At 37.6% G+C, this 27,902-nt stretch overlaps 1 protein-coding gene and 1 long non-coding RNA gene across 2 annotated transcripts in view; one reads left to right on the forward strand and one right to left on the reverse strand.

The window, feature by feature from the left end:
• Nucleotides 1-27,791, forward strand: part of LOC105425678 (netrin-1) — a 192,782-nt gene extending 164,991 nt beyond the window's left edge. Inside the window, exons 5-7 of the mRNA XM_089077233.1 lie at nucleotides 15,851-15,919; nucleotides 18,847-19,057; nucleotides 19,608-27,791. Of these exons, the coding sequence (XP_088933359.1) occupies nucleotides 15,851-15,919; nucleotides 18,847-19,057; nucleotides 19,608-19,752 (425 nt within the window). The 3' untranslated portion in view covers nucleotides 19,753-27,791. The remainder of the gene's footprint in view (nucleotides 1-15,850; nucleotides 15,920-18,846; nucleotides 19,058-19,607) is intronic.
• Nucleotides 750-3,163, reverse strand: LOC148936660 (uncharacterized). The gene is made up of 2 exons (XR_016139365.1): nucleotides 1,937-3,163; nucleotides 750-1,491 (listed from the first exon to the last, which is right to left on the reverse strand). It is a non-coding gene; the product is annotated as an uncharacterized LOC148936660 (long non-coding RNA).
• Nucleotides 27,792-27,902: the final 111 nt, after the last annotated feature.

A 27,902-nucleotide genomic window follows, 5' to 3' on the forward strand; every position in this document is an offset into this window, starting at 1 on the left:
TGTACGTGCCATTGTAAGAAATTGTCGAGTTAGTTTAAAATATATTTTCCGAACGCATAACGTCCGGATAAAATATCGTGCATTTGTTCGCGTCACAGATCTTCGTTCCTCGCTCCAATGGTATATGTCAGGCGAATTTTATCCAAGTGCTTCCCGAGAAAAACGGGGCGATTTTAGACGCTGCCATAGGTCTCTCCGCTATAGTCGGAGGGTAATATCGACGGCACTGTATCGAGCCGATAAATCGGCCGGTCCTTCGGTTTGCATTCGCATCCTTATTTCGGGCTATTTGTCTCGAGTTCGGGAGGGGGAGGAGGGGAGGATTCCGGCGCGGCAGCTTAAATCTTTCCGACTGATCCCACGGGACAATCCTCTCTGGAATGGGAGAAACTCTCGGAGTTTATCAGTCGAGAAGGGGACGATGTATGTAGCTCCACGATCGTAGAAACTAGATTGCGGAAACGATTATCTGTCGATTCGTGAGACTCGCTCCCGGCTTTGCCCACGATTTGCCGCGCGGAACGCAATTTACTAATTTGCTGAAGTTGCCCGCCGACGCGATAGCTAAACCGGATCGTGGAATAATGTATTGGATATTAGATTGTCGAGCACGACTCTTGCATTTCGTAAAACGGACATGAAGCAACTCAAGAATAAGAAGTCTTTTTGGTGTGCTTACAAAGAGGAAAAAAATTTGAGTTCTAAACGATTTTTTTTTTTTTTTTGAAAGATTTTATATCTATTATTCCATCAATATTTTGTATCTCTTATCTTCTTTTGCGAAAAAAAATTGATGAAACAAACAAGATTTTAATATGAGATAAAGGAAGATACGTTAAACATTTTGACAAAATATTTATCATTTACAATTAAATTATAAAAATAATGCCGAGCTATTAAAATAATATCTTTGTACTAGACGTTATATCAGAAAACATTATATATCTTTTTACGCAATTTTTCTATTATAATTATTAAATACATTATCCATAATTAACTTTCCCATTACTAAAGTTTTTTTTTACCTTAAATAAGATATAAAAGATTTTTTATCAACCAAGACACCTTTGAGATTGAATATTAAATAACTTTGCGTAATTAGGTCTCTGTTTAAATTTTCACTAAGATAAAGTTGACTGCAATCTCATCAAAGAGTATATTTCTAAAGTTTTCTCGCGATACTTTCAAAATAGTTAATTTATCACAACACATCTCGTTTAAATATTTAAAAAAAAATATTTGCACTGTTCTGCTGGGTTGGAAGAATGTCCGTCGACGATGGCGAAAATTAAACGAGGCACTCGTAGATCTTTAATCGTTGACAACGAAGACGGCAATTCCGCTCCGAGGGCTCATTTTCAGAGTAACCTGTCCGCAAATCTTCAAGAGGTGGATTTTTAATGACAGATCCGGGAGGTGTAATGTACAAATAACATGGACGGAGGTGTCTCATCCTTGATATGCTCGTTTACCTGCTTATAACGAAGTATTCTAAAATCACAAAATATTCTTTCAAACAGAAACAGAACTGTAAAATTTTTTAGAAACATTTATAATTCGACGAAAAATTAATAGTTACAAAATTATTCACGATTGCAAAGATTTTAATAAATTAAAACAAAAATTTTAAAAAATTTACTGTAAGAGTTTGTAACACGTTAAGAGACACTTTAATTAAAAATGAAAACATTGTTTGATAGTCTATTTATTTCTTTACAAGTGTTTATATGTAGATTAGACTCTAAGTAAGTATGTCTAAGCATGTTCCGAGACTACTCGTGAAGTACTTGACTTTATTCCGACTGGAAGCATCAGTAATTCTTATATGTCCTATATGAAAATATTTATTTTAACGAACATGTTATAGTCGAGTCTCTTGAAGTGTCACAAGCGCTATCAAGTTTGCAAAGGATATCGATGACAGCATCTGCAATACCTTTGATTTGCTAGCGACAGTGCAATAATAATGAGCTCCGCGATAAGATTCGCATTTCTTACGGGCTGCTTCTTGATACCTCATTGCCTAGGCCATTCTACGAGGTGTCTGCGAAAAACTCGATCAGATATGGATACTTTATAAACTCGAAACGCGAAAGTTCTTTCAACAATAGAATAATTGGATAGAATAATAATGAGTTTTATAAAAAAAATAAGACATGACTTTTCTACCGAACTTTAATTAAATCGTCGTATTCTTTGCACATTTTTAAAGTTCCTAAATGAAATATTTTATTGATAGCTTGATTTTCCTTCTAGCAAGAATTCTATTAAACTTTATATAAATGTAAACTTGGATTATATTTTGAGTAAATGTATTATATACTTCCATTTAAAAGTTAAAGTATAAAGTATATAATTTATTTACCACATGTTCAATTAAGATATAACTTAATAAAAAAAATGTATTTAATAAATATTTTATAGAAGCCAATATTACATGTGTGGGCAAATAAGTTAAAATTGAGTAATTCGAAAAATCATATTTTAAATTTTAGCATTGATATTTTTTTGTAATTTTACGGCAATATCGGGAATAAAACTAATAGAGATATTTATCTGGTAAGGTTTATATTAGAAAAAAATTGTCAATTTAATTTTCCTTCTTGTAAAATTTTAACTTGTACTCGGGTACTTTCCATTTAGTGAGACAAATCGACACAAGTATCATGTCCTTGTTAATCAAAGCCAAGAAAGATAGAACGATACTTGTGTCCGATATTTGCCCACATACCATAGATACGATATGATCTAACGTATCAAGCGTACTGTGAACACCATGACAGAAATCTCTGATTAAACCCCTTACCGCAACGTGCGATGAAACAAATTTTTAAGTTACGGGCCGGATCTTTTTCTTTCTCTCTTTTTTTCTCATCCAATGCAACCGCGAGATTGCATTTCGAGACAGCCACGTTGATTAACCCTCGGCTAACAACGCCCGCGGGAACACCCCCCCCCCCTCCCCTGTTATACAATTCCCGCAAACATCGTCAAATATTCATCCTCCGCGCGCCGTCGGGCGGAAACGTCGATTCGCGATCGACTCGTCCGCCGTTTACGTTTTTATCTCATCGGCTTCGCGATGAACCCGACGGCACTCGTTTCCGGGCGTCCCGGGTGCCGAGGCAATAAACGAGGAGCGGGATCCTCTCGCCAGCAACCCATCCCGACTTTTATCCCGTTCTGTCCCGACAGCGACAGCTCTCGCCGCGTTTGGCGATTCCGCCTCCAACGGGCGCTCCTGGCGGCTGCCGATAACGCGTTATCGAATATCGAAGAGATAAATAATTTTCAAAGCCACGCTATCGCAAACCGCGAATCCCCCAAATGCGGAACTCGTACCGTTGAAAAATTGAAGCGTTACGCACTTTTATATCGCCAATTAACGACAAACGAGAATTACGGATTACTACGTCGCATGCGTTCACGCTTTTACAAATCGCTATGCTGTCAGGCAATATCTTTCTAATTATAGTTGATATATTTTTGCAATTTACTTTTTAGAAAAATGAATACTATCGATATATTTGTGTTAGTAATTTATAAAAATTCTATATATTATATATCTAATACTTTTTAAATAACATATTATATTTTGAAATATAAAATTTCAAATATATAAATATTAAATATAAAATATATAAAAATATATTTTTGGAAAATATGTTTTTGGATCTTCGTAGAAATTTTTAAATTGGAATTAAAAATAAAAAAAAATCCAATTATGCAATATAAATTATATAAACGTCTTTGTACAATTATAATGTTTCTTCGCATCAAATGTATATTATATAAGAAAAGAAAGATAGTTTTGAAAATCCTTAAAAAATCGATATCGATAAAGTTATTTTAACAGATTTTGGCACTCGTCAAATACTCGTTATCATCTGTAACTCTTTTCCGCGATTTCGAAAAATTGATGTTGGGTTTACTATTTGCGGGCATAAGCCCGATATTTTTGTTTGCAGACCGGAGCGAAACACCGCCGGTTGTATCGCACTTCCGTTTTTCCGAGCGCTGTCGATCGAGCGAAACACACGATGCTCTGTTTGTAAATGTCGTGCCGTTTTAATGAACCGCATGGTCGATAATAGAATCCGTATATCTCATCCCCGACCTCTCGGGCCGACCTGGAACCGCACGCGAGCATCGGCGTCGAGAGCGTACACGTGCGGGCTGTCTCGATCTGCCTTCTCTCTTTCTCTTTTGTTTTTTTCCCTCCCTTTCCCTCTCTCTCTCTCTCTCTCTCTCTCTCTCTCTCTCCCCCTCTCTCTCACTCTTTCTCTCACGCACCCATCGGCTAGCTAACCAAATTAAACGTAATTTGAATATCGTTTGAAATTCAATCGAGATGCCCCGCGACGGGCCGCCTCGCTCGCCGGCGGGCGTTATCGAATAAAAATATCGAAAATTCCGCGCGCGCAACGGCACAACGGTCACGTCCGCCAAAGCTACCAAAGCGGAATTTCCGAAATTCCAGATACGACCGGAGAGAGACGGATTGATGAAGAGATACGGTCGAAAGAAAGAAAGAAGAACAGAGAAATCAAGCCGGGCAAATGCGAAGCGGAATGGAGTGGATTTTTGTTTGGCGTACTTCCCAATCTTCTCTCCTCACTTTTTACAGTTTCACAAACCGAGGCACGCGATTTCCGTGTACACGGAACTCGATTCGCGAATATTGTTTTTTTTATTACCTCCTCGTACGAATTTACCGTTTTCATTGTCCGTTGTTTTGCAGTTACTGGTTAAACTACTTGTTCCAGACGTTAAATCTAACTTTGAACGGTCCAATGAATCAATCCGAAAGTATCGATCTCTTTACGTCTTAATTAAGATTAATTACTTCCACTTTTTTCAATTATATCCTTTGGACTAACAGTATATATAACAGTATCACACTTTACTAAATGATGGCAATGCCATCCAAAAAGCAATTTGTCATTTGTCGAATTGCTAGAGAACTCCGTGACACAATCGAACAGGATCGGACAATTTGTGAGAACTTGCACGCTATTGATCGAAGCTATCGAATCGCTCGACCAAATTACGAAGTCCGACACTACGTGGAGTGCGGAGATAACTGCGATAGTTCGATCGTGAATATAGAATTGAAATTCATCAATTGAAAATCGCTTACTCGTCGCTGGAAATAGAACTTGACACGTTTCCATATTTGCCTTATCGTCTACTTCTTTTTTTTTTCTTGTTCTTTTTTCATTATTATCGTACTTGATACGATCTTTCAAGATTTTTTAATTGCTGTATTCCAAAGATATTAATTTAAATAATCATAAAATACGCCAATGACCCGAGGTTTCTCAATCTCGCTGCGACAGTTTTTTTTTTTTTTCCCCCGAAAAAGAAAGAAAAATATACCGATATTACAGAGAAACGATTTTGAAAAGTTAAAAATTGAAAACGCATGAGAGTCGGGGGAGCTTAAGGTTCGACGCACGATGTATGTACGTATGTACCTACCGTAACAAGTGATCCGAAATGACGTCACTTGCTAGTAGTTTAGATCCCGAATCACGACTCAGTTGAGAAACTTGCGGGACGTACAAATAGACTTGGGACTTCCTGCTGCAGGGGCGAGTGGCTAAAGCCGAATAAAGCCGCTTGCAAGTTCGCGGGAAATCTCCCGATCTTCGCGGTGAAGTTTGCGCACTCGGTCGGACCGGAGTTCGCCCGCGCGGATTTCCTCGCCGATGGGATGTATCAAGCCCAGCGGGCTGTATCACAGATGTGCGGAAGTGGGACAAAACGGAAACCGGATCGGGATCGTAACGGCGCGAGACGGGACGGGTGGATGGGACCGGGGCACGGCTGACCGCGTTCGCAAATGCGGATCGATCGCGTTGGCGGCCGATTGAGACCATAATCCGTTTAATTCCCGACTAACGAAACGTCCTTTGTGTCGATTAACTCGCGCCAATCCGTCTAAGCCAATCGCTCCGTCGGATCGACCGCGACCATGCCGCACAAAGTCGAGCTTTCCGATCGAGCGCTCGTATTGAACGGCCCGCATGCAGTCCGGAGAAACCAACCACGCGCGATTATTCCCCGCTGTTGCATTCCGCACGTATGCACGTATTATCCCAATCGAGGAAAATAAATCCAATGTTACATTCCAGATAATCGCATTAATGTCCTCATGACATCACCGGAGAAATAACAGAGACACGTAACAAGAAAGTGAAAAGTGTGACAATTATAATATCATAACTAAATATAATTTCATAGCTAAAATAATTCAAACATTACTAATGCTATTATAATGGTGTTAAAAAGAATGAATAAAAGATCGAGAAGAGGTTGATTTTTTTATAACTAACAGAGATATAAATTATTAAATAAAGTTTAAAGAAGGATTTATTGTCAGAAGACTCAAAACTTTTTGTATTTTATTCACTTTAATATATTTATTATGACCGATGTATTCATATGAATATTATTAGATGATTTTATTTAAACTTACCAATACTATTATATTTGAGATTATCGTAATGTAAAACTTACGAATACGATTTATAGAATTTTTAAAAATAATGTTTTAATTATAATGATGTCAAAATAGAAAAGAATTAAATCTTAAGATAAATAAATTTGCTGTTCTTTCTTGCTTCTTTATTCATGTCCGCACATGATTCTCATGTAGTAGGTAGATAGTATAAAGTATGGAAATCGTTGTCATGGGAATCGATGTTCCACGTCTAGCTCGCATGTTACATTATGGACAAATTATAGTTGCATTCAGAGAATTCAGTAGATCTGAAGATAGTTATGTTTTTGGATGTAGCTTATCAGCTACACGCGGAGAGAGAGAGAGAAAGAGAGAGAGAGAGAGAGAGAGAGAGAGAGAGAGAGAGAGAGCATGTAATATCGATTTGATACTACATCGTTTGCGAGAAATTTCTGTATAACTTTTAATGTAAATTCGTAAATTCGTAAATTATTACTAACAATAAGAAAAGAAAAGGACACGTGAAAAATCGAACGCAAGAGTTGATTATAACATTTGTTAACTTTGAATTTTTGGCACAGATGCATAACAATAAATCTAGTCTCAAAGGTGGGAAAAACGAAAATTTAATTAAATTAACAAAGATAAACTTGTACAAGAATCATTAGAAATAATAAGCTTAAATACACCGGTTTAGTGTATAAGTTTTATAAGATCTTATGATACTTTTCATGCCACACGCGCGTTATAATCATCTTCTCAATCTTGTTCGCACCAGGCAGAAATATATACGGATCGCAAATTTCACATTTGTATTGCTACGTTTTCACACCCACGCATAATTGTGCAATAATGCCGCGCGTGTGTGAACGCGAAAATATAGCATGTTAGAAATTTCACCGCAAATGTCGAAACGGCGAGCCACGTCGCACATTTCCACGCGTGACCACTGATATTCGATAAAGGTTTATTTCGATCCATGAAAATTGGATTTTCCTGGGACGCCGCACGACCACGATATATGCAAGCGTGATCCAGAGTGCAGCAATATATCCGGAAAATATTTGATTTCTCGCGCAACTCGTCTGTGTTTCAGGAAAATATATGATCACATATGTTATCCTTGTCACATTTCAGATCGCGAACATATATATTTTTGCGTGGATGTATTATCACGCGTTATTATGCAATTTTTACATTTCGCATAATACGGCTCGATCTTGATACGATAGAAATTAATACTTCTGATCTTGACTTACAAATTCTGAATTGCAAACTGTATCTGACATATGTAAATAGAGAGAATTTGCTCACCAAATCTTCTATTTTATATTTAGATTCATATTAATCCAACTTGCACTTAAGCGTGTCTTACTTTGAACTCCTCTTGAAATTGTTAATTTCAATGTATTTTTTTATTAATTATTAAATGTTATTAAATAGGACAGCCGGCCAGTTTTTAGTTCCGAGACAAGGGATGATTCTGACCCTTTCAAATAGACCGCGGAGATGAATTACGTCAAAGTAAATTGATTTCGAAGCAATCTCCTGTTCTGCTTCCTGCGGACGGAAGGCAATGTCGGATTTATGAGAAAAGCCCGAAGACTCTGGACGCTTTTCAAAAGTATTATATATCCTGCCAACCACACACGTCTTGACTTTAACGTGAAAGGAGTCTTAATACGTGTAACTCTAAAAATAGAAAAAAAAAAAACAAATTTGGCGAACTTAAATCTTTCTCGCGAGAGAAAGCAATATAGTGGCCGAAGCTTCGCTTCCGAAAATTGCTTGAATTATAAATTATGTTCGTCGCACGTATGTTGCGCGACTTTTTCGCGACTAGTTTAACTCCAAAGTTTCTCGCGAAACTCTCCTTTCTGTTATTTGGCCGAATGAAGGTATTAAAATATTTCACGAGTGAGTATCGCACACACACACACACACACGTCCCAGTTTCCAGCGGCGGTGACTTGCACTTGCAGTTCATTTTAAAACGGCCGCCGCAATATAATCTCATTATTCCGCGAATACCGCGAATGAGATGAGCGAGGAGAGAAATATACCGGTTCGCGAAATTCCCGCTCCGCCTTTCTTTCCTAGCCACCGCTTTTTTTCCCTCATCCCGGTGGCTTCCAGGAAAATCTTTCCTCGCGAACTCTGGATTTAGTTGACGAACACCGGTACACATCTCGCTCCGCAAATACCTTCAGACGCCTACATGTACTCGGCCACGCTAGGTTGAGCGTGAAATGCAGAAGGATCAGCCGCATACGTACACAAATGTACATTGCATGTATATATCGTATATGTATATCCAACGTAAAATAACGCGCAAGTAAACCAACACACAAGTAATCTAAGAAGGATTCTGCGAGCGAAACAATTTCTTATTGTATTTTGGATGAGGAGAATATACGATGTAGAAGATTGAAAGAGAGAGAGAGAGAGAGAGAGAGAGAGAGAGAGAGAGAGAGAGGATGTTAAATTGTTCAAGGAATTAAATTACTTTTATTTCAAAGATAAAAGATTCATCGAATTTTAAAAATGTTATGAAAAATTGCTGAAAACCATAAGTGTTCAATCTTATTTTGTGTCGTTTTCCCAAAATCTTGGTGAAATATTAATTGGCTTATTAAAGAAACAGATCTTTAAAAATTTCAGATCTTTTATCTGTCCGTGGCCATCACACTGTGCCGCGACGAGGCAATAATGTCGTACCAATATTGATTGTTTTTCTTGGCTTTAAAAGTACCACGGCTATGATGGGAATTTGCGAAATTCATCTTTAAATCTCGGGTGCGTTCCTACGCGTGGCGTGACCCTCCTGCCAAGGAAAACACCGCCGCGTTGCGGAAGATTAATCTACGTCCGCCGTTAGGAAACAACGTCGCCTAGAAAGAATTCGCGCAACACAGGCGATGCAAAGTTAAGTCGGTGAAGAGAGTGCACTCTCTTGAATTTTCAGAGAAATAGACGAGATTTAAATTTAGATTTTTTTTTTTCCAAGATAAATAAAATAATGTGAGAAAATAATGTAGTATATTGTCTGCAAATTTTATAATAAGCGATAATAAACAAAAATTTATCGAATGTAAGGGATTGGATATAAAATTTGAAAAAAATTTCATATATATTAAATTTAAGAGAATTTTTTTATGTAATCGTATATTTCGAATGAGATAAATTGCATTGCTTTTTTTGTTCAATTGCATTTTTCTCTTTATAAGTATTATCTTTTAGCATAATCATTTTTTCTATCTTTCTTTCTTTCTGATATATTTACTCTTTCTCTTTTCTTTTTCAATTGGTCGTGATAATGGTAAAAAATAGAAAAAAAATGTCGCGGTATGTGTGTGTATGTGTTATTGTATGTAAAAAGATATAACTACTTTTAATTTTAATTAGTTAACATAATTTACATTTTAATATTAAAGGATTTAAACAAATATGCTCCCCCAATCCTTTATGTCGTATTTAATAGGACTCACTAACAGCAATATGGCTTTCGTAAAACAGAAATAGTATTAGGTCAGCTCAATAAAAGGTATCATAAAATTCTACGTCACTTTGCGTAATCATTCTCAGTAACGATTAATGCGCCGAGAATATTGGGTGACTAAAAATATGTACTCAGTCAAGGTTAAAATAACTTCTAGAATTTATCCCAGCCTGAACGGATACCAAGATGTCAGTTTCTCAAATTAACATCGGATGGACTCATATTACTGTGAAGTTAGATCGTACAACATTAAAAATATAATAAGAGAAGAAATAAAAAATGTTCTTTTTGTATGTCATTTATAACAATTTTCTATAAAGTAGCAATACGCAAAATTATTTATGTGTAACAGTCACTAATAATTATGTTGATAGTTAAAACTGTTTTCGAATCACAAGCATTTTTAAATGATACTCATGCTCGTGCTTTTAATAGAACGTACTAGAAATCAAAAATGATTTCGTTATCGACTTTTCTGTTTGGAAGAATTTGTTTTAAAAATCACAAGTAATAAATGCAAATCAACGACTCCGTTATGTCAGAAACTCTAAACCGCAAAGAATTGTATTTTTTGCACGGGGTGGGAAGGGAATAGTAAACACTTTCGCGCCACATCGTGGTTACAAATTGATGACGATTAGGGCACAAAGGAAGTCCCGATCGGATGCCCTTCGTATTAACGATTGGATCTAAGCGGATTACGCGCGCGCGCGCGCGCGCGAATATCAACGTTCTAAATCGCGCGACTTCCGACTACCTCCGTGCCTCCGTCATCGCGCTTGGGGACGGTCGATCGATGAATGGGCCAGGATGAATGGCGACTCGTCTAAAGGACGCCTGTGAATGGCGCGTATCAGCGTATCACCGCGCGCGTACACGCGATCCCGCAAGCTCCGTCGAAAGCAAATGTTTACGTACTAAGATAAAAATGGCAGGAGAGACAAAATAAGAATAACAAAAGAGCTCAGAATCATCTATTCCAATTGAATTAAAATCAAATTTTTTTCAATAAAAACGTTAATAGCTTCCAAGTTGCAAGCAAATTGTACATACATCTAATATAACGAAATAAATATTCTACATTCTTTTCTCGACACTGTACACTTGCGAGGCTGAAAAATCGAAAATTCATTATTTGCCTTCCTGCATCAATTATACTATATTAAAAATTCCCAATTCTTAATCTTCCGTAATTTATGAAATAAGTAATCAGTAATTATAAACGATTAATAATAAATTTCAGAACAATTCAAATTAAAAATATAAAATATATACATTTCACGAAAATAGAAGAAATTAAGCAATATTCCTGTGCTAGTAACGAAATAAATCTATATAAATAATTACATTTTATAATAATGCTGATTTTAAATAAAAAATCTATTTTCTATTTTAATATTTAAAACTAGCAACATTTATGTTGCATGAAACTTTCATCATCCCATATAAAGACAATACTGATTGTTATTGGAAAATACAATACAATACAAATATAACAAATTTAAATCTTTTATTTGAATTTTTTATAAAAACGAGTGACCTAATTGCAAGGATATTAAATATTGAAAATTATGGAATTTTGTGAATTTAACTTCAGTAATAAAAAATATTAAATTACACTTTCAATATATTTTATTTTAACTCTTAATTTAATTTAATCAAAATCTTTATCCCTTTCAAAAAATCTCTATAAGCATTTCCGATACCTTTATATGTACTCAATAATATTATATAATTGTTTTCTTTCGCTACTATGCACAATATGAATCAGCAGATAAATCGAAATTACATTTCCATTTTATATAAATGTCTCAAAAAGATCCAGTTATCCCAGTTTAAATGGACAGCCGGGAGCGAATTGATTTTGCGTACGTTTGTTTGCGCGTTTTCGCGCATGTAATCACCCTCGCTAATCATCTTTTTCTCGTTTCCCTTTTTACTGTTTTTTTTTTTTTTTTCGCGCTCGAATATCGCGGATGTATTCGGATTTTCACGGGAGGAGAGAGATCGGCATTAATAATTAGAATTAAGTTGCCGAGTAGCCGAGAGGCGAGGCTCGGCAGAGGTAAAATTATCACGGTAAGAACGAGGTAAATAAGAGGAGTGTATCTTGCTGGCTTCGATAGCGCGTAACCGCTAAACCTCTCTAACCACTGAGCATTAAAAGGAGCGCCGGCCACGAGAAAAGGATTAGTTTCCTCGAAGGCGTTTAACCGTGATTGCGGGATCGACGTGGATCGCTCTCGCACGTGATCAAGGTGATGTGCAAATCGCGACATGCGCGACGCTACCGGCGCAAATCCGCACCGGACAAGCGGGAAGACCTCGCAAATTCAAGACCTCGTTTCATCGGGAGAAGTCTGTGAAAATTCAACACTTTCAGGATTGATTAAATAAAGAAGCGTGCTGATAAATTTAATCACACAAAAAATTGTAAAATAACACACAGGTTTCAAGCATCCACGTAAAATATTTTCGAATAAAATTATAGTCTCTTTTCAGTAACACGAGAGATATATATTTTTTTAATCGACTTTACTCTTTTAACTTTGTTTCACTGAGAGGATTAAAGTTCATCAAATCAAAGTAGCAGTATAAAAAGAAATTCCAATTTTGTTTAAAACATGTGACGAACAATCTCAGGAGGTTTACGGGTATCTCATCGTTCGTATAATTTCTGCCTTTTGCATTGAGTGTAGTGGTGCTGGTTCACTCATATCTCGTCAGCTTAGCCATTCGGCGTACATTACAGAAGTCTATGATAATGCCCATGACAAAAAGTCCGACACTTCTGGGGTCAAAGATCTCAAAACTCCCATCTCTCTCGACTCGCGTGCGAGCGTCTCTCTCGTGCTTTCACATTTATCAGACATATATTTCTCGCGGTCACCTCATAGTACACACACCTCGATGAACGAACGACAACGCGAACGAGAAGTAGGACAGATGCATGAGAGTTTGTTTCGCCCAGTAAATAATTAGTTGGAAGATCTCATTAAACAATCGAACATTTCTCTCGCGTTATAAACAAAAATATTCCGTAAGTACATATAAGATCTAACTTCAAACGCGTCTTTATCAAAAGAAAATTATATCGTGTTATGCCAATCGAGAAGATTATTATTGAATTTAAATATTTTACTACCGAAATAAAACAAGATGCAAGGGTCGTTTATCGATGCACCTGTTCTGAACGCGCGCGGAATGCAAAAGTCGCCGCGTGACAGTCTCGACGCATGTTATCGAGTCTGGAAAAAAAATGTCTTTGCTCCCTGTAGCATGTTTTTTCCTTGTTTTTTTTTTGCCCATGTGCATTGCCCATTCTCGTGGGCCGGATGCGCGATACTCGAAGTCGTAAAATACCACCGTCGCGCAACTGAGAGAACCGGTTGCTCTCGTGTATCGGAAAACAAATATTTTTCGCTGCCTATCCGGCGGCTTTAAATATGTGGGTCCGACACATGTTTCTCTCACACTAATTTCCTACTTAATGTAGCTCATTTCTAAATACTTGCTTTGTAATGTGTAAATATATATGTAACAACGAATATACGAAGAGAATTCTCGGTCGCATAAAAATTTGTACTTGTAAAAACTTGATAAACATCTCTATAAAATCTCCCTGTCAAAAATCACATCAAACGATTTCGTACGTCGATGATGACCGATAGAATATATTATCTTAGTGGAATCTTATTTATAATTTAATATTTCAAAATTTTTGTCAGTACATAAATCTCGCTCGTGTTTGTAGCTCATGTAGGACACACGCGCAACAAACATGAGGAGATTTACTTCCGAGATGTAAGAAAACTTCCTCGTCGGCTACTATCTCCGTCGCGTTATGAAACCCAAGCACGTCGTTGCCGATAAATCAACGCAACAGTCGGCCGATCTCGCGGGCAATTCTCGATCGCCGGCCGGCCGGCCAGCCGGCCAGCCGACCGATCAATCACGCGCTTTCAATCCCCGACACGTGCGCGATCCGGCGAACGTCCCAGCGTACGAGCGAACGAACATCAGCGTGGTATCGCGAATCAGCACCAGGTGGGCAGCTCACGCTAATTCGCCAGTTAGCCCCATGCGGCACTCGATGTTGATTCGCATCTGCCTACCCACGCTCGCTCTCAGAACTGATCGACCCTCACTGACGCTGTAATTTTAAAGACGAATCGACGAATAGACGAATAGACGAACTTGAAATTATTGGATATTACTTTTTATCTTAATTAATTCCTTTTTTTCCTCATATTTTCTAAACTCTCTCTCTCCGAATTTGGAAAATTCGCCCAAGTTTGTTCTATTTTTCCTTAAATGTAACATACGGTGAAATTAAGTCTCTCATTCCAATTTAAAACCTTCATTAAAATGTATTCATCATATATTATATGTACATATAATTATATGTATTATACATGTAATTTGCGATAGCATATAAAAATTTTTTTTTTTTATTTATTTGAATTATTCTCTCTCTCTCTCTCTCTCTCTCTCTCTCTCTCTCTCTCTCTCTCTCTCTCTCTCTCTCTCTCTCTCTCTCTATTTTTATGTATTTTTTTCTAAAAAATACATAAGTCATAAAACACTTTTTTTTAACTTTTGAAAGTGTTCTAAAGTTTGTTTCATCCTAGTGCCGGTTTTCACCTCTCGTAGCCTCCACGGCAGTTGGGATTATAACATATTGCTCAGGGAATTAATTGAATGGCTACGAGACGCAGAGCTTCGGGGACGCGTTGACCGCATGGGATATAATGGATGGATAGTCGCGGCTAGATAATAGATGGATGGATACGCCAGTGGATGATAATGGGTCGTGTCAAGTGCGAGACGAGACGAGACGAGACGAGACGAGACGAGCTGAACTAACCCAAGTGCCTACGATATGTACGCGACACGGGGTCGAAGGCTTCTCGTCCGTGACGTCACGATGCTCGTTCGTTGTCTCGCCTGACACCAGAGCTGTGTCTACATGTGTATAGACTATTATATACGTTATCTTAAGTCTAGCAAGCTACCTTTCACCACTAAATTCTTAGACAAAGAAGAAAATTTGTTTCAATAAGGATATCGAAAAAGAATTTTTTGTCTCTCAACTTGTCAATTCTTTTAAAATACCTTTAATTAACTGTTATTCGGACGGATAACTAACATCCGTCATTTAATTTATAATTTCTTTAAAATAAAATCTTAAAAGCAAACCTTTAAACTGTTTATTTTTAATTATTAAAATCATCTTTCTAGTTACTAAATATTTCAATACAACTATTTTAAAAATAATGAAGAAATTACAAAATAACAAGAAGAATTTTCAAAATATTTTCCTTCAACACTATTTACAGACTATTGCAGATTACAATCGGTAACAAGAAAATGCTTAGCTCGATCTTTTGATTCCCCGATTTTTAAAGTATCCCATAGTCTTGTTCTATTCTTAAACGCATAACAATGGATAATTGTTTTCAACAATATTAATAAAGACACAAGTCTTTCACAAATGTAGACATAAATGTCATTTTAGTATAGCTTAATGCATACTGAGCCCGTAACAATGATAATTGATTATTCCTGGATAAATAGCACGATGTTATTCATTAACCATATGTGAGCCCTGAATGTGATTCTAGCGTGGCACGTTACAATTAGTATAATAATAGTCGGCTCACCATTTCGATAACCTCTGCACAAGGATCAATTCCGACAATTGCTCGACTCGACCGAATTCTATTCCGCGCGCAATTTAAAGAACTCTTTACTAACGACGCGTTTCCTTGTTCGCCAACGTCTGCGCCCAAGGGAATTAATTACCGCGGGTTAACCCGCACCGCTATAAATTGATTAAGCCACTGAAAGCAGCGTAATTTGTCTTTCGCTTCGTTTTGTTGCAGATCAGTGCGGAAAGTGTCGCGCCAGCACGAAGAGGCTAAATCTCAACAAGTACTGCAAAAGAGACTACGGTAAGTGTTTCCGAATTCGAACAAGATTTGCCCTTTGCGGACAAAGGACGGTATATTAATTGCACTCGTCCTTCTGATATAATCCGGAACCCGCGGAAACTCAAACAACATGCACGACAAATGCCGCCATCACAGGGCTCTATAATTAACTCGTCCTTACGTGTACCGGTTATTACAATTATTCTCCGAAAAATAAAACGATTTATTCTAAAGTAAAGGGACACGTAACGAATTCTTTGAAATCTGCTCATACATTTAAAATTATCACATAAGATCTTTATAATTTTTAAAATACGATTTTTATTGTCTGGAAGGAAACTAATTATATGATTTATTTTCTAACAATTTCTTAATAATTAAGAGTGAACATCTTGTAGAAAAAAATATCGGGAGAGATATTTTTCAATTTTCATTAAAAAATTCGAACTATCAGAAGTTTCAATGTGAGAAAATAAAGAATTAATGGTGTTACCTGTTATAGAATTACAAAGAGAAAAGTAACAGAACGCTCTTAATCCAATATCATTATATACTGACGAGTTAAACGAAAGCGGTTGTGGAAGCTATACGATAAACGTTGTGATATAGACAATCGTCAATTCCCTGCTGGCTGGGGCTCGATGTGAAAAAAACACTGCACGGCACAAAGCCACCAGAATTGTTTCGGCTTTTATCGGAGGATAGATGTGCGCCCGCCCCAATAATGTGTGGAGGGCGCATGTGAAACAACGATTTATGTCGGAGTGCCGTTCTCTCACTCGAAGGTCCTCGAAAAAGTCGAACATAAATGTGCGCGTAGAGGAACATGAAGAGAGAGAAACGAGGGGGGATGGTAAGAGAAGAGGCAGTAGCGGATTTTGTTTCAGAAAACCCCTGTTACAAAAAATATATATATTATAAATAAAAGAAATTTACACTAAATTACACTAAATTAAATCAAAATATCTATTAAATAAGAGGTAATGATAAATATTACATTCTTGACGAATTTTTTTCTTACTCTTGAGATCTTAAATTTTCACATAATTAATAATCGCTAATTATTTCATATTCTACTATCTCTGTACTTTAGAAGAAAACGTAAGTAAAAATGATACCTACCTCAAATCTCATTACTCACTTTACTGGATAAATGGTTCAAAACTATTTCCTTCAACTCATCGGTTTATATTATTAGGAACTCGAAGTTTACTAACCCCCCCCCTCTCCCCTCCCCATCGTTGTGGAGAACGAGAAAGAAAGGATGGGGGTTGTTTGCGTACGGCCGCGATTGCTCTCTCTTCTTGCGGTGGCGTGTATAACGGCTCGTTCAAAAATGAAAGGCTCGCGTTTTAACGGTGCCGGGGCTTTCAATAATAGAATGGTATGCCTTTGAATCGTGGTCCGGCGCGGGTTTGACCGAGCGGAGCGGCTTCGCTGCTCCCTGCTTCTTCTCCTGTCCGTTCGTTTGATTCAGCGCAGATAAATCTTCAACAGGTCTACACTTAGCTGTCTCCGACTTAGAATAGCGGCCGAAACGACCGCACATCCCGCAGCCGCGTCGCGAAAGCGAAACCGATCGGGAACGACGACGCCTCGTGCGCATACTTTCGCATGTTTTTTTCGCCAGGGAGCCAGGACGCAACGAAGGGATGTCACGGAAAAGTATTTACAAAGCATCAAAACGCAACGCAAAAGAGCAATTTACGCAATTTCCTAATAAAAATGAAAGAATAAAAAAGATAGAGAACAAGAGAGAGAGAGAGAGAGAGAGAGAGAGAGAGAGAGAGAGAGATATTCCAGTATTCACAAAATAACAGGCTTTTTACTTTACAAATATCATATATGATATATTTTTTAAGGGATATTAATTTAAACTTTATTACTTAAAAATCTTTTTAGTGAAAATGGAAATTTTTAGATTATAGAATAAGAACAAAATCTTCAAATATCTTCAATTTTAACGTAAAAATAACGTATAATAATTAAATACTTGTGTCTCACATTCTGTTTTTCATCAGTTAATTGTGCCCTCACGAGAGATCAATTTGAGGTATCGTGAATGTAATAACTTGATAATGTTAATTTTAAAAGTCGCGAGTTTGCTACGGAGTTATCGGAGAAAATATATACCTCCGTTTCAAAGATATATTCCGCTAGTCCTCCCCCGTGAGGAATATAAAATCCCCAGATTACGACGAAAAATAACGCGGCTTCATGATTTCGAATAGCAAACTCCGGGGTCAGACACGACGCCGTATAAACTCGTAACGTCGACGTCGAGTAATGAATGGTTCGATCGAATGCAACTCAACGCTGAATCGTTTTGCAGGGGCATGACCCTAGTCCTTGGCGAAAGGCTAATAGTATCCCTGTCCTGAAGACGACAGGATCGATGGTACGATCGTAACAGGAGAGAGAGAGAGAGAGAGAGAGAGAGAGAGAGAAAAGAAAAAAAAGCCCATGCCCGGCCGCAGACTCCCATTCGATTCTATCGTCTCGATATAGGCTGAAAGGATCCGGGCTCTCCTTTGAAACGAGAGGAACATATGAGATGCCATGTTAAAAACTGATGCCGATCCGATACGTAATCTGCTTACAACATAAAATGTCACTTCTATAATAATAGCATTCGTTTAAAGTTTCACGATAAGGAAAGCTTTTTGACACCGGAAAGTAAACTCTGTTCTAAAATATAGAAAAAAGTCCTCATAAAATACTTGGAACGTGAGACAATTGCAAATCCAATCATTGTCAAACGCGAAATTGTAATTTACCTTCCGTATTTTATAAGATATGATAAAAGCTTTAAATATATTCTTCTCAAAGTGAGGTCTTCGCTTATATATCGCTGTTCCAGATATTCTATATCAATTATATAATATGCCTTGTATAATATTACACGTGTGCTTGAAACATAATGTTCAATATGTTCTTTTTCACCGCAGCTATTCTGGGCAGAATAACGGACAGACACAAGAAAAGCGACGGCTCGCAGGCCGGCACGAGCGTATCAGGCACATCCTGGATCCGATTCACTCTAAACGTCGACTTCATCTACAAGAAAAACACTAATTCGAGGATTCGACGTGGCGACATATCCCTTTACGTTCACTCAGCTGATCTGGCCTGCAGATGCCCCAAAATTAAGCCCAATAAGTAAGTACTTTATCGTTTCATCGAGGAATGTTTAATCTAAATTTCATCCTTACAAATAAATAAAAATTCAATATTTCAAGATTTTCTGAAGAAACAGGTTTATACATCATCTATACTAATTTTAAATGATCTTTTTTTTTTAATATTTTCTTAGGTAGAAAATTTCCTTAAAAATAAAAATAAAATAATCCTTATAATATTCTAAATTCTTAATTTAGCTTCGCTCCCCGGGAACCGCATCACTATTTGATTATTATTATTATTTTTGAATTATTGCCCAAATACATATACTTAGAGAACGTTATTAAAGACACATGAAACTCTCAGTCTTTTTTTAAACATTCTTAAATATCTCATAGATATATTTGTCTTTAAATATCAAACGGTCATCAAACGATTTAAGTTTCCAATGGGGCAAATCTGATAACATAAGGATTGACACGATTGCATCGACCATGAACTGCCTATTAGAAATTGCAGAGTGGCCGGCAACAGCTGCCGGCTGGACAACGATCGAGACTATACTCATGCGATTCTGTTATGTTTGTAGATCGTACTTGATCCTTGGCCAAGAGAATGACGGCGGTGGCCAAGGTGGACTCACAGTAACACAGAGGTCGATCGTCATCGAGTGGCGCGACGAATGGCACCGCCGAATGCGCCGTTTCCAACGAAGGGCGAGATCGTGCCATTGAGATGTTCGTACGTCGCGAGAAGAGAGGAAGAGATAAAAAGCAAGCTAGAAGAATGAAAGAGAGAAAGAGAGAGAGGGAGAAAAAGAAACAGAGAAAGAGAAAGAGAGCGAATGACAGAACGAGAGAGAAAGAGAGAGAGAGAGAGAGAGAGAGAGAGAGAGAGAGAGAGTGTGTGTGTGTGTGTGTGTGTATGCTTGTATGTTTGTTATGTGCATGCGAGAAAGAAAGAAAGCGAAAGAAAAAAGAAAGCGAGAGATAGAGAAACAGAGAGGAAAAGAGAGAAGTCAATCCCCTCCCAATCGTGTTCGTAGGAACCTGCATATCTTGATTTCCCGACCACGAATACCGATATCGGGGTGCCGATTTTGTTTTGCGCGCGATAGCTCGTCGACGACCCTCCGTCGAAGGCAAGATACGAGGAAGGAGGACGAAAGGGGGAGCACTTTTCCATGACGAGGGGACCCGCCGCGCGTAATGACGCGAGCAATGCACACATTTGTAGAAAGATTGCGTGCGAAGGCAACTTGTTCCGTCGTAATGTAAAATCCTAAAGCAATCCATAGATATACGATCGATCACGTTCATCAAATATAAATGAACGCTGAAATCTCAGACGAATTGTATTGTATCTTCATCGATCTACACTCGTTTGTGAGGATTTCTTTCTTTCTTTTTTTCTTTCTTTCTTTTTTTTTTCGTTTTGGTCCGAAGATTTTTTTTTTTTAAATCCTAATTACCCCCTGGCTTTCGTCGGTGTGTTCTTTGAACGAAATACAAATACTAGTCAAAGTCCTGTCATTCTAACACGGCAATTCGCGGCTTAGATGAATACCTTAACATCTCTGTAGAGCGAGCGCATTCCCCGACATGTCGATTCACTCCTGACATTTGTCGCGCGACATTTCTCCGTGACAAGCGATTTATTGAACGGCATGAATCTTTGAGGGCTCGCCGTCGTACCCGCCGTTCGCACCCGATAAATCACGCGTCCGTGAGAAATGTCGCGAGATAAATGTCGGGTCGAATTTACGCGACAGATTCAATTACTCTGGAATACCGCAAATCGTCGCCGGTATGGTGTTCCTAACGTCCCCGCTTACACCCGTTACTCAATGGCGAATAATCGCCCGAATAACGCCGTCGTTATATTATTCTGCACCGCCGTTAATACTATACTCAAACCAGAAATTCAAATGAAAGATATTCACTTCCGCATCATAATATTCGCGGCGCAGTCAGTGTCACGATCAATAGAAATTGATGGTCTTAATTAAGTTGCGTGCAATGATATTCAAACGATAGATTGCGGGAGGGAGCGTGATATTAATATCGCTATAACATATAAAATAATCGGGCTCTTTCAAAACGCTTGTCCGAACGCTCCAATGCTAATTCATATTCATCAGCATCAATTTGCTATATACAAAACATGGACGTGTATAGATTGTGCGCGATATGACGTGCAGGCGTGATCTACGAACAGAGCGTTAATGCATCTATATTATAGAAGGCACTGTCATTAAAGCTTAATAGATTCAGCAAAGCGAAATTAATTTCGAAAATCACACGCGTTTACTGACGCACGATGTCTTTAATCTTGCTCGTCCCCTTTTATTTTATGCTCATGAGCAAAAGTGAAGTGACAACCGATAGAAGATCACAGAAGTAAAACTCCCGTTTCGAGAAAAATTCAATTCTTGTGCTTTTGTTTTCTTTGTATCTTTATCGCGCTAACAATGAACAGAATTACAATCCTATCTGAATATTCTCCAAGGTAAAATAAAATTTTAATTTTACACATTTTTCTCGAAACGGAATCTCTACTTACGTGGATCTTTTCTAAATTCACCTCAATTTATCGTCGTAATTCTGCTATCTTAATTTTTTTCATTTCTTCTGCGGACTTAAATCGCGAACGTTTTTGATTAGCTTTCGTTGTTTATAACTAGTTTTTTTACTTCTTTAGTAGTACTTATTAAGTTATTAAATTCTTTCTTATTAAAATTTCAAGCAATACGGTTAATATGTAAACCGTACATACAAACAGCGGTCATGTATAGTAAGATTGTGAAACCACATTATGCATCACACAGTGATCTTTCGACGTCGCTGTGTGTAATAGCGAGATGAGGGTACGTGTGATAAAATGTACACCTCGACTTTATTCTCGAGAAAATCGCGACACACCTGCTACGGAAGCATGATTCAACCGCGTCCAGCACTGGAGGGCCTCGCATCGCCGTCGGTGACTAAAAGGCCGGCCTCGAGTAGGACAAGCGCAAAATGCGTACTTACGTGTACCACGTCTAGCCATTTCAAATCTGATTTATTCGCGGCCGTCTTGCGTCTTGAGAGAGAGAGCCGGTGCCCACTCAGAGAAAGTGGGCGTGAGAGGGAAACAGCGCGCGAGAATCCAATGAAACCACGAGAGAGGGAAAAAAGAGAAACGAAAACGGACGCGAGGCAAGCGGATAAGCAAAGATACGTTCGGGCATGAAATATATGTTTAACCGTTATTTATTATCATTAATGGTATATCACATATCGGAATTTGAGAAGCGTTATCGTTGTGATCGCCTCGCTGAAGAAAGTCGACGCGACTCTCATTTATCCGAGATATTAAACGTCAAGGGTACGGAACCCAGTGAATCACGTCATTCGTCTTTTTCTGATCGTTTCGAAAGCTTTCCTCTACAAAACAAAACTTGTTATATATTTCCAATATAGTATTAGATATCGTGAATTATAAATTTATATAACGTAGAATTAGAAAGAGGATAAGTCTCTACTATACTTCTTAATTACCCATTAATTTATAACGTAAGAGTTACTTGTTTATCGATATATATCTCTCTTCAAAGAAAATTGGCTACAGATTCTCGAAAGAATAATCCGTGAACCAAAAAGTGGCGCAATCTATCATACACTTTCTATGATATTAATCTCTCTCGACAGCCTTCTCTCGGCATAAAGATAATGACCGGCGTTTTAGTATCGCTGAGAAAACATTTGTTAAGTCGACAGATCTCCTTTAAACATCCGCTGTTGTTTTATTTGACTCTTTACCAAGCTCTCCCGCGCGCAAACACCGTCTGAGATTTGTACATATCAGCGTAAGGGCGCGAATACTCATTACTCACCCCTGCTTTCGCAAATTCGATTTATCGGTGACGCTCGGATATGTTCGGCCAACATTTTGATTTCTTTAAAATTGCGAGCGTTGAAGCGTTGCCGCTCAATAATATATCTCGTACAAGCGTTTCGTCCGCAAGATAAATCGGACCCGAACACATTCGTCCTGTAAGGATGACTATTAGGAATTCAAGGCGTGCGGATTTAAGTCGTCAACCGGCAGCCGTTTTGCTCGTTTTGCTTAAACTCGGCTTTCCTCCAGCGGGATGCGCTCGTCTAAAATTGGAACGTACGGCATTTTCGCGCCGAGAGATACGGATACGCGCGTCCCGTTTCAATCGAAAGTGATGCTGTCCACGCATTTCGTTCCGTCGAGCGAGACAGGAGCGCGACAGGAGAAACCGAGACGGAGCGAGGTGTCTTCGTCTTTAAACGTCTCGTTTGACGAGCTAGAATAAACCTCCTCTAAACTCCCGTTATCTCAAAGTTCCGCACAAGGTAAGAAGGGAAAATTAAGGGATTCGAGTGTTGCATTGCGCGTCGCTCTTTTCGCGGCACGGCGGACCGCTCGATCGTATAAACGGCACAAACTCACCCCTTCCCTCCCCCCCTCCTCCCCCCCCCCGGGGAGGGGGGCTTCCCCTCCCTCTCTCGCGATTTCTGTTTTAATTTATTTATTCTTCGCTCGCCCGATCGCTCGCGCGTCGTACCGTACTCATATAGAAATATCAAATACGCGTTCGTTGAATGTAGATTTTCTTGTACATTTTCTATATAAATTATTAAGATCTTTTTCTATAGCTGGTATATTATATTACGTAGTGGAGAGAGAGGAGAGAAAACAGTAGAGGCTAAGCATACTGACACGTGTCGCGACGTGAGTCGCCGGTTTATCGATCAACGATGAGACTCTCCCGGATCGTTTGCGTCACGGATTCCACAGGGCGGCGACGACGACAACGACGGCGGCGTTCGGTTAATCGTCGATCGAAAAAAGATTACTGATCTTTACGGCATATAATATTATATTCTTCTTCGATATATATATATATAAATATATAGTTTGGGCGATCCCGCATGGGATATATCGACAGAGATCGACGTTGACGTACAATATGTAAAGATCAGTGAGGAACATCGGATTGAGGATTGTGATTTGAGAATTATTACGTATTACTCGACATAATCGATGACTCAGCCGCTATCAAGAAGTCCACCTATTACGTCTCATCTGATCCATTTCGAACTCCCGATATCAATGCCAGCACGCAAGAAGATTACCGCGATAATTATTCTTCCAGAGCTACGTCTTTCTCGCAACGATACGATAAGAGAATTCGCAAAGATCAAACGGTACAAGCGCACACACACATAAACACACACGCACACACACACACACACACACACACACACACACACACACACACACACACACACACACACACACACACACACACACACACACACACACACACACACACACACACACACACACACACACACACACACACACACACACACACACACACACACACACATACATTATTTAGAGGTATTGAAATAATCTGTAGAAACGTTTATATATCCGTAACCACGTGCTTTGTGGTTCGACAAGGGAAATTTTTAAGACTAATTTGATCCTCCTGAAGGGAATGGGGGCTAGTTTACGCTATTCGATTTTATGACGACGTCGTTATGATTAAATCGTTCCTCCGTCTACGCTACAAAGTGTATCGAATTATAATAACCAAAAATGCGAACTAATATATATATATATATATATGACTGTTGCGCTACGATGTAATACTTATAATAGCTACAACGTTGCGATATGTTAAAAAGAAAAAAATGCGACACGTTGGAAAATTGCATATGGATATCGCTTATGGATATCAAAATCACGTGGTGTAATCATGCTGCTGTTAGATGTGACTGCGATTCAGGCCATCCCTTATGCATCACGTTTCGAGGCAAGTTCCTAAATTGTATCTCGAATGCGTCCCCCCTCCTACGATGTCAACCTTCTTCCTTCTAAGCACGAATGAACGAAAAACAGCGCAAGAAAATCAGAACGAGGGGTGAGAATACACAGTGCACGTGTCGCGTTCGAGGAGGAACCAATCACCGACGCTCGTATCGGATTAGCACGATGTTAGTATTGACATTTTGCAACGTGCAGAATGCATCGAGTTTTGTAATTCAACGAAACTCTAATTCTTACATCGATCACAATAGATGTCTCGATCGTTAATTAAAAATTATTCATGCACTTGTACTTTGTTAAGCAAAATTTTTAAAAGACAAGATGTGTTAACTAAAGGAATTTATAATCGCGAGAAATAGACAGAATATCTGAACTACCCCCAGCAAACACAAGTACATAAAGTAAACTATTTTAATTATGAATGCTGCAATTTGCCTTTGTTTAAATGAAGAAAATTGAAGTAAAAAGAAAGCAGATGGCTCATTATATCCGTTATATCAAAAATATCAAAAAATTATTTTAGACGTAGACTTCTCTCGATATCGATGAATTTTAAACGCATATTGATAAATATTGGATATTGGAGTTATGTTTAAACTGCAGCTGCGCTAATCACATGCGAGCGTTTTTCCGAAATCCGAAAGAGAATTCCGCGGGAAATAGATCGAACGCAATCGCCCTTGTTCTTGAACGAGGATAAAAAAAAACACACACAATCGTACGCTCTTTCGTGTGTGCCGTAGTTGATACAATGTATGTATGTACTTACGATTTTAACGATGGTTGAACGTGACGTCGGTGGAAACGATTCTGACGGGCGATCGATAACATCACGGATAGACGATGGATGTTCATGTCGTTGCGACCGCGAGCCAATAATACACCGCATACTAGGGAGACGATCGATCTCGATCCTCGATCCTCGATCCTCGAGCTTACAAACGATAAGGAAGATGCGCCTTGAAATCAAAGATCGCGGCGATTGAACCTTCGCATTCCGAGTTTCGCAGAGAGATTCTTGTGAACCGCAAACTTGCAATTCCAAATTTAATAGAATTATGACAAAGCTGTTTTCAATTATAAGATGATCATGTAATTTCATAAAAGCTTAAGAATGCTGTTAAAGATTTCTATTCCTAAGAAGACGAGACAGAAATAAGAGAAATTCGTTACTCTCTATCTCCTATACAATATATGTTTTTTTTTTTCTAATATCTATCAATAATTTTTATTAATAAAGTTGATGCGATAAAAATTTTTTTCATTTATGACATTTATGTATGTAATTTCAAAAATTCGAAACTATATTTTTTTCCGTAAATCATAATGTAAAAAATGAAAGAAGACATGTATCTTTTTTTATTTTATACACTCAAAAAATAAATAAGAAATTTTAATTTTTTCAAGTATAAAATAGATAAAATTTTACTAGTAATTATATTTGAATTTAATAATAACACAATTTGCAGAAATTTATTTCTTGATCTCTTTAAAATTAAATTTCAATTTATATATATAATTTTTATATAACAATAAGTCACATGTATTTATAATAATCGACACTTAACACTTCCATTTAACTCGAGAGATCTGTCGTCTCCACTACCTACGCTATAATTACATGTATAAAATGTACCAACTTAAGATAGTTTTAGATTAAGATTGAAAGACTATATCATCCGCGAATAATATGTACAATCGGGGATTAAAGAGGATTTTTCACGAGCGATCGAATCAGTAAATCAGACATGCAGATTCTCGCCACATGAATAAAGTCATTTATTATCACATTCGTAAAAGAGGGAAAGCAATTTTCAACTTATTCGAAGGAATTAAAGGGAAAGCAAAACAAATTCGAAAAAAATTCAGAGTCAATAAACTCGTCGAATTCCATCGCACTTGAAGGCACTATCAAGTGTGAAGGCACTCCAATCGAATATTCAATCTCTCGAGGATTGAATATTCAATCTTATTGAATGTTTCTCGATAAGTTAAGCAACATACATCTCGAATATATATATGTGTGTGTGTGTGTGTGTGTGTGTGTGTGTGTGTGTGTGTGTGTGTGTGTGTGTATACGTTTCAATATGATCTAGATTTTTAATATGATATACAAAATGTCCCTTCTTTTTTTCTATCAAGTGTCACGCTCATAAACGCGAGAATATTGAGATTTACTTGTAAATCATTAAATAAATGTAACATAAATTTTGTTGTTAGTTTCAACGTCTAATCTTCACATATAAATAAAAAAGTTATGATAATTAAACTTTAATTTAATTTTAATTCTTAAATTTAAAAATCCTTCAGTAATAATATGCAAAAATTCTTCAATACAATAAAGTACATTTGTCAAATGTAGAACATCTAAAAAAAAAAAAATTAACACGCATTATATATTTCTTTTTCTCTTCATAATATTTTATTACACATGTGATAAATCGCAAATTATTAATTATAATTTATTGATAAAAGAAGAGGAAAAAAAATCGACACTATCAACAACATTGCTCATCGATTTCGTGGATATGGATTATAAATAATAATTCGATGACTTTAATCCCTGATTGTCACGTACAGATATGACATGGTATAATGTTAACGGGCCACTTATCCACGCCCTTGTACGTAATTCGATGTAACAAAATAACTCTATCACGACTAAAAAGTGTATTGCATACGAGTTTCTCTCCCGGAGAATCGTCGCCGAGAGGAATATGACTTTTATTCGGATTTTACGAACGGCAAGTACATATATATCGTAGAGTTGTACGCGATGTTTCGCAGTAAGAGTATGTTATTTATACCTCCGCATTAATCGATTGCTACTGTACCACGATTATCACTTAGACTCGATTAAATTATTAAGTGTACCGTCGTGTATTGTGGTGTAATAAATGTGATTAGTCGTACGAGAAATAAATGCAATCCATAACAACTTCTGTCCTTCTGACCATATAACATATACCATATACCAATATATATAACGTTACTAGACAATTTATTTTATCTATTTTTCTTTTTATTACTAATT

This window comes from Pogonomyrmex barbatus, unplaced genomic scaffold (assembly GCF_055798465.1).
Source record: "Pogonomyrmex barbatus isolate J1 unplaced genomic scaffold, ASM5579846v1 scaffold2, whole genome shotgun sequence".
NCBI lineage: Eukaryota > Metazoa > Arthropoda > Insecta > Hymenoptera > Formicidae > Pogonomyrmex > Pogonomyrmex barbatus.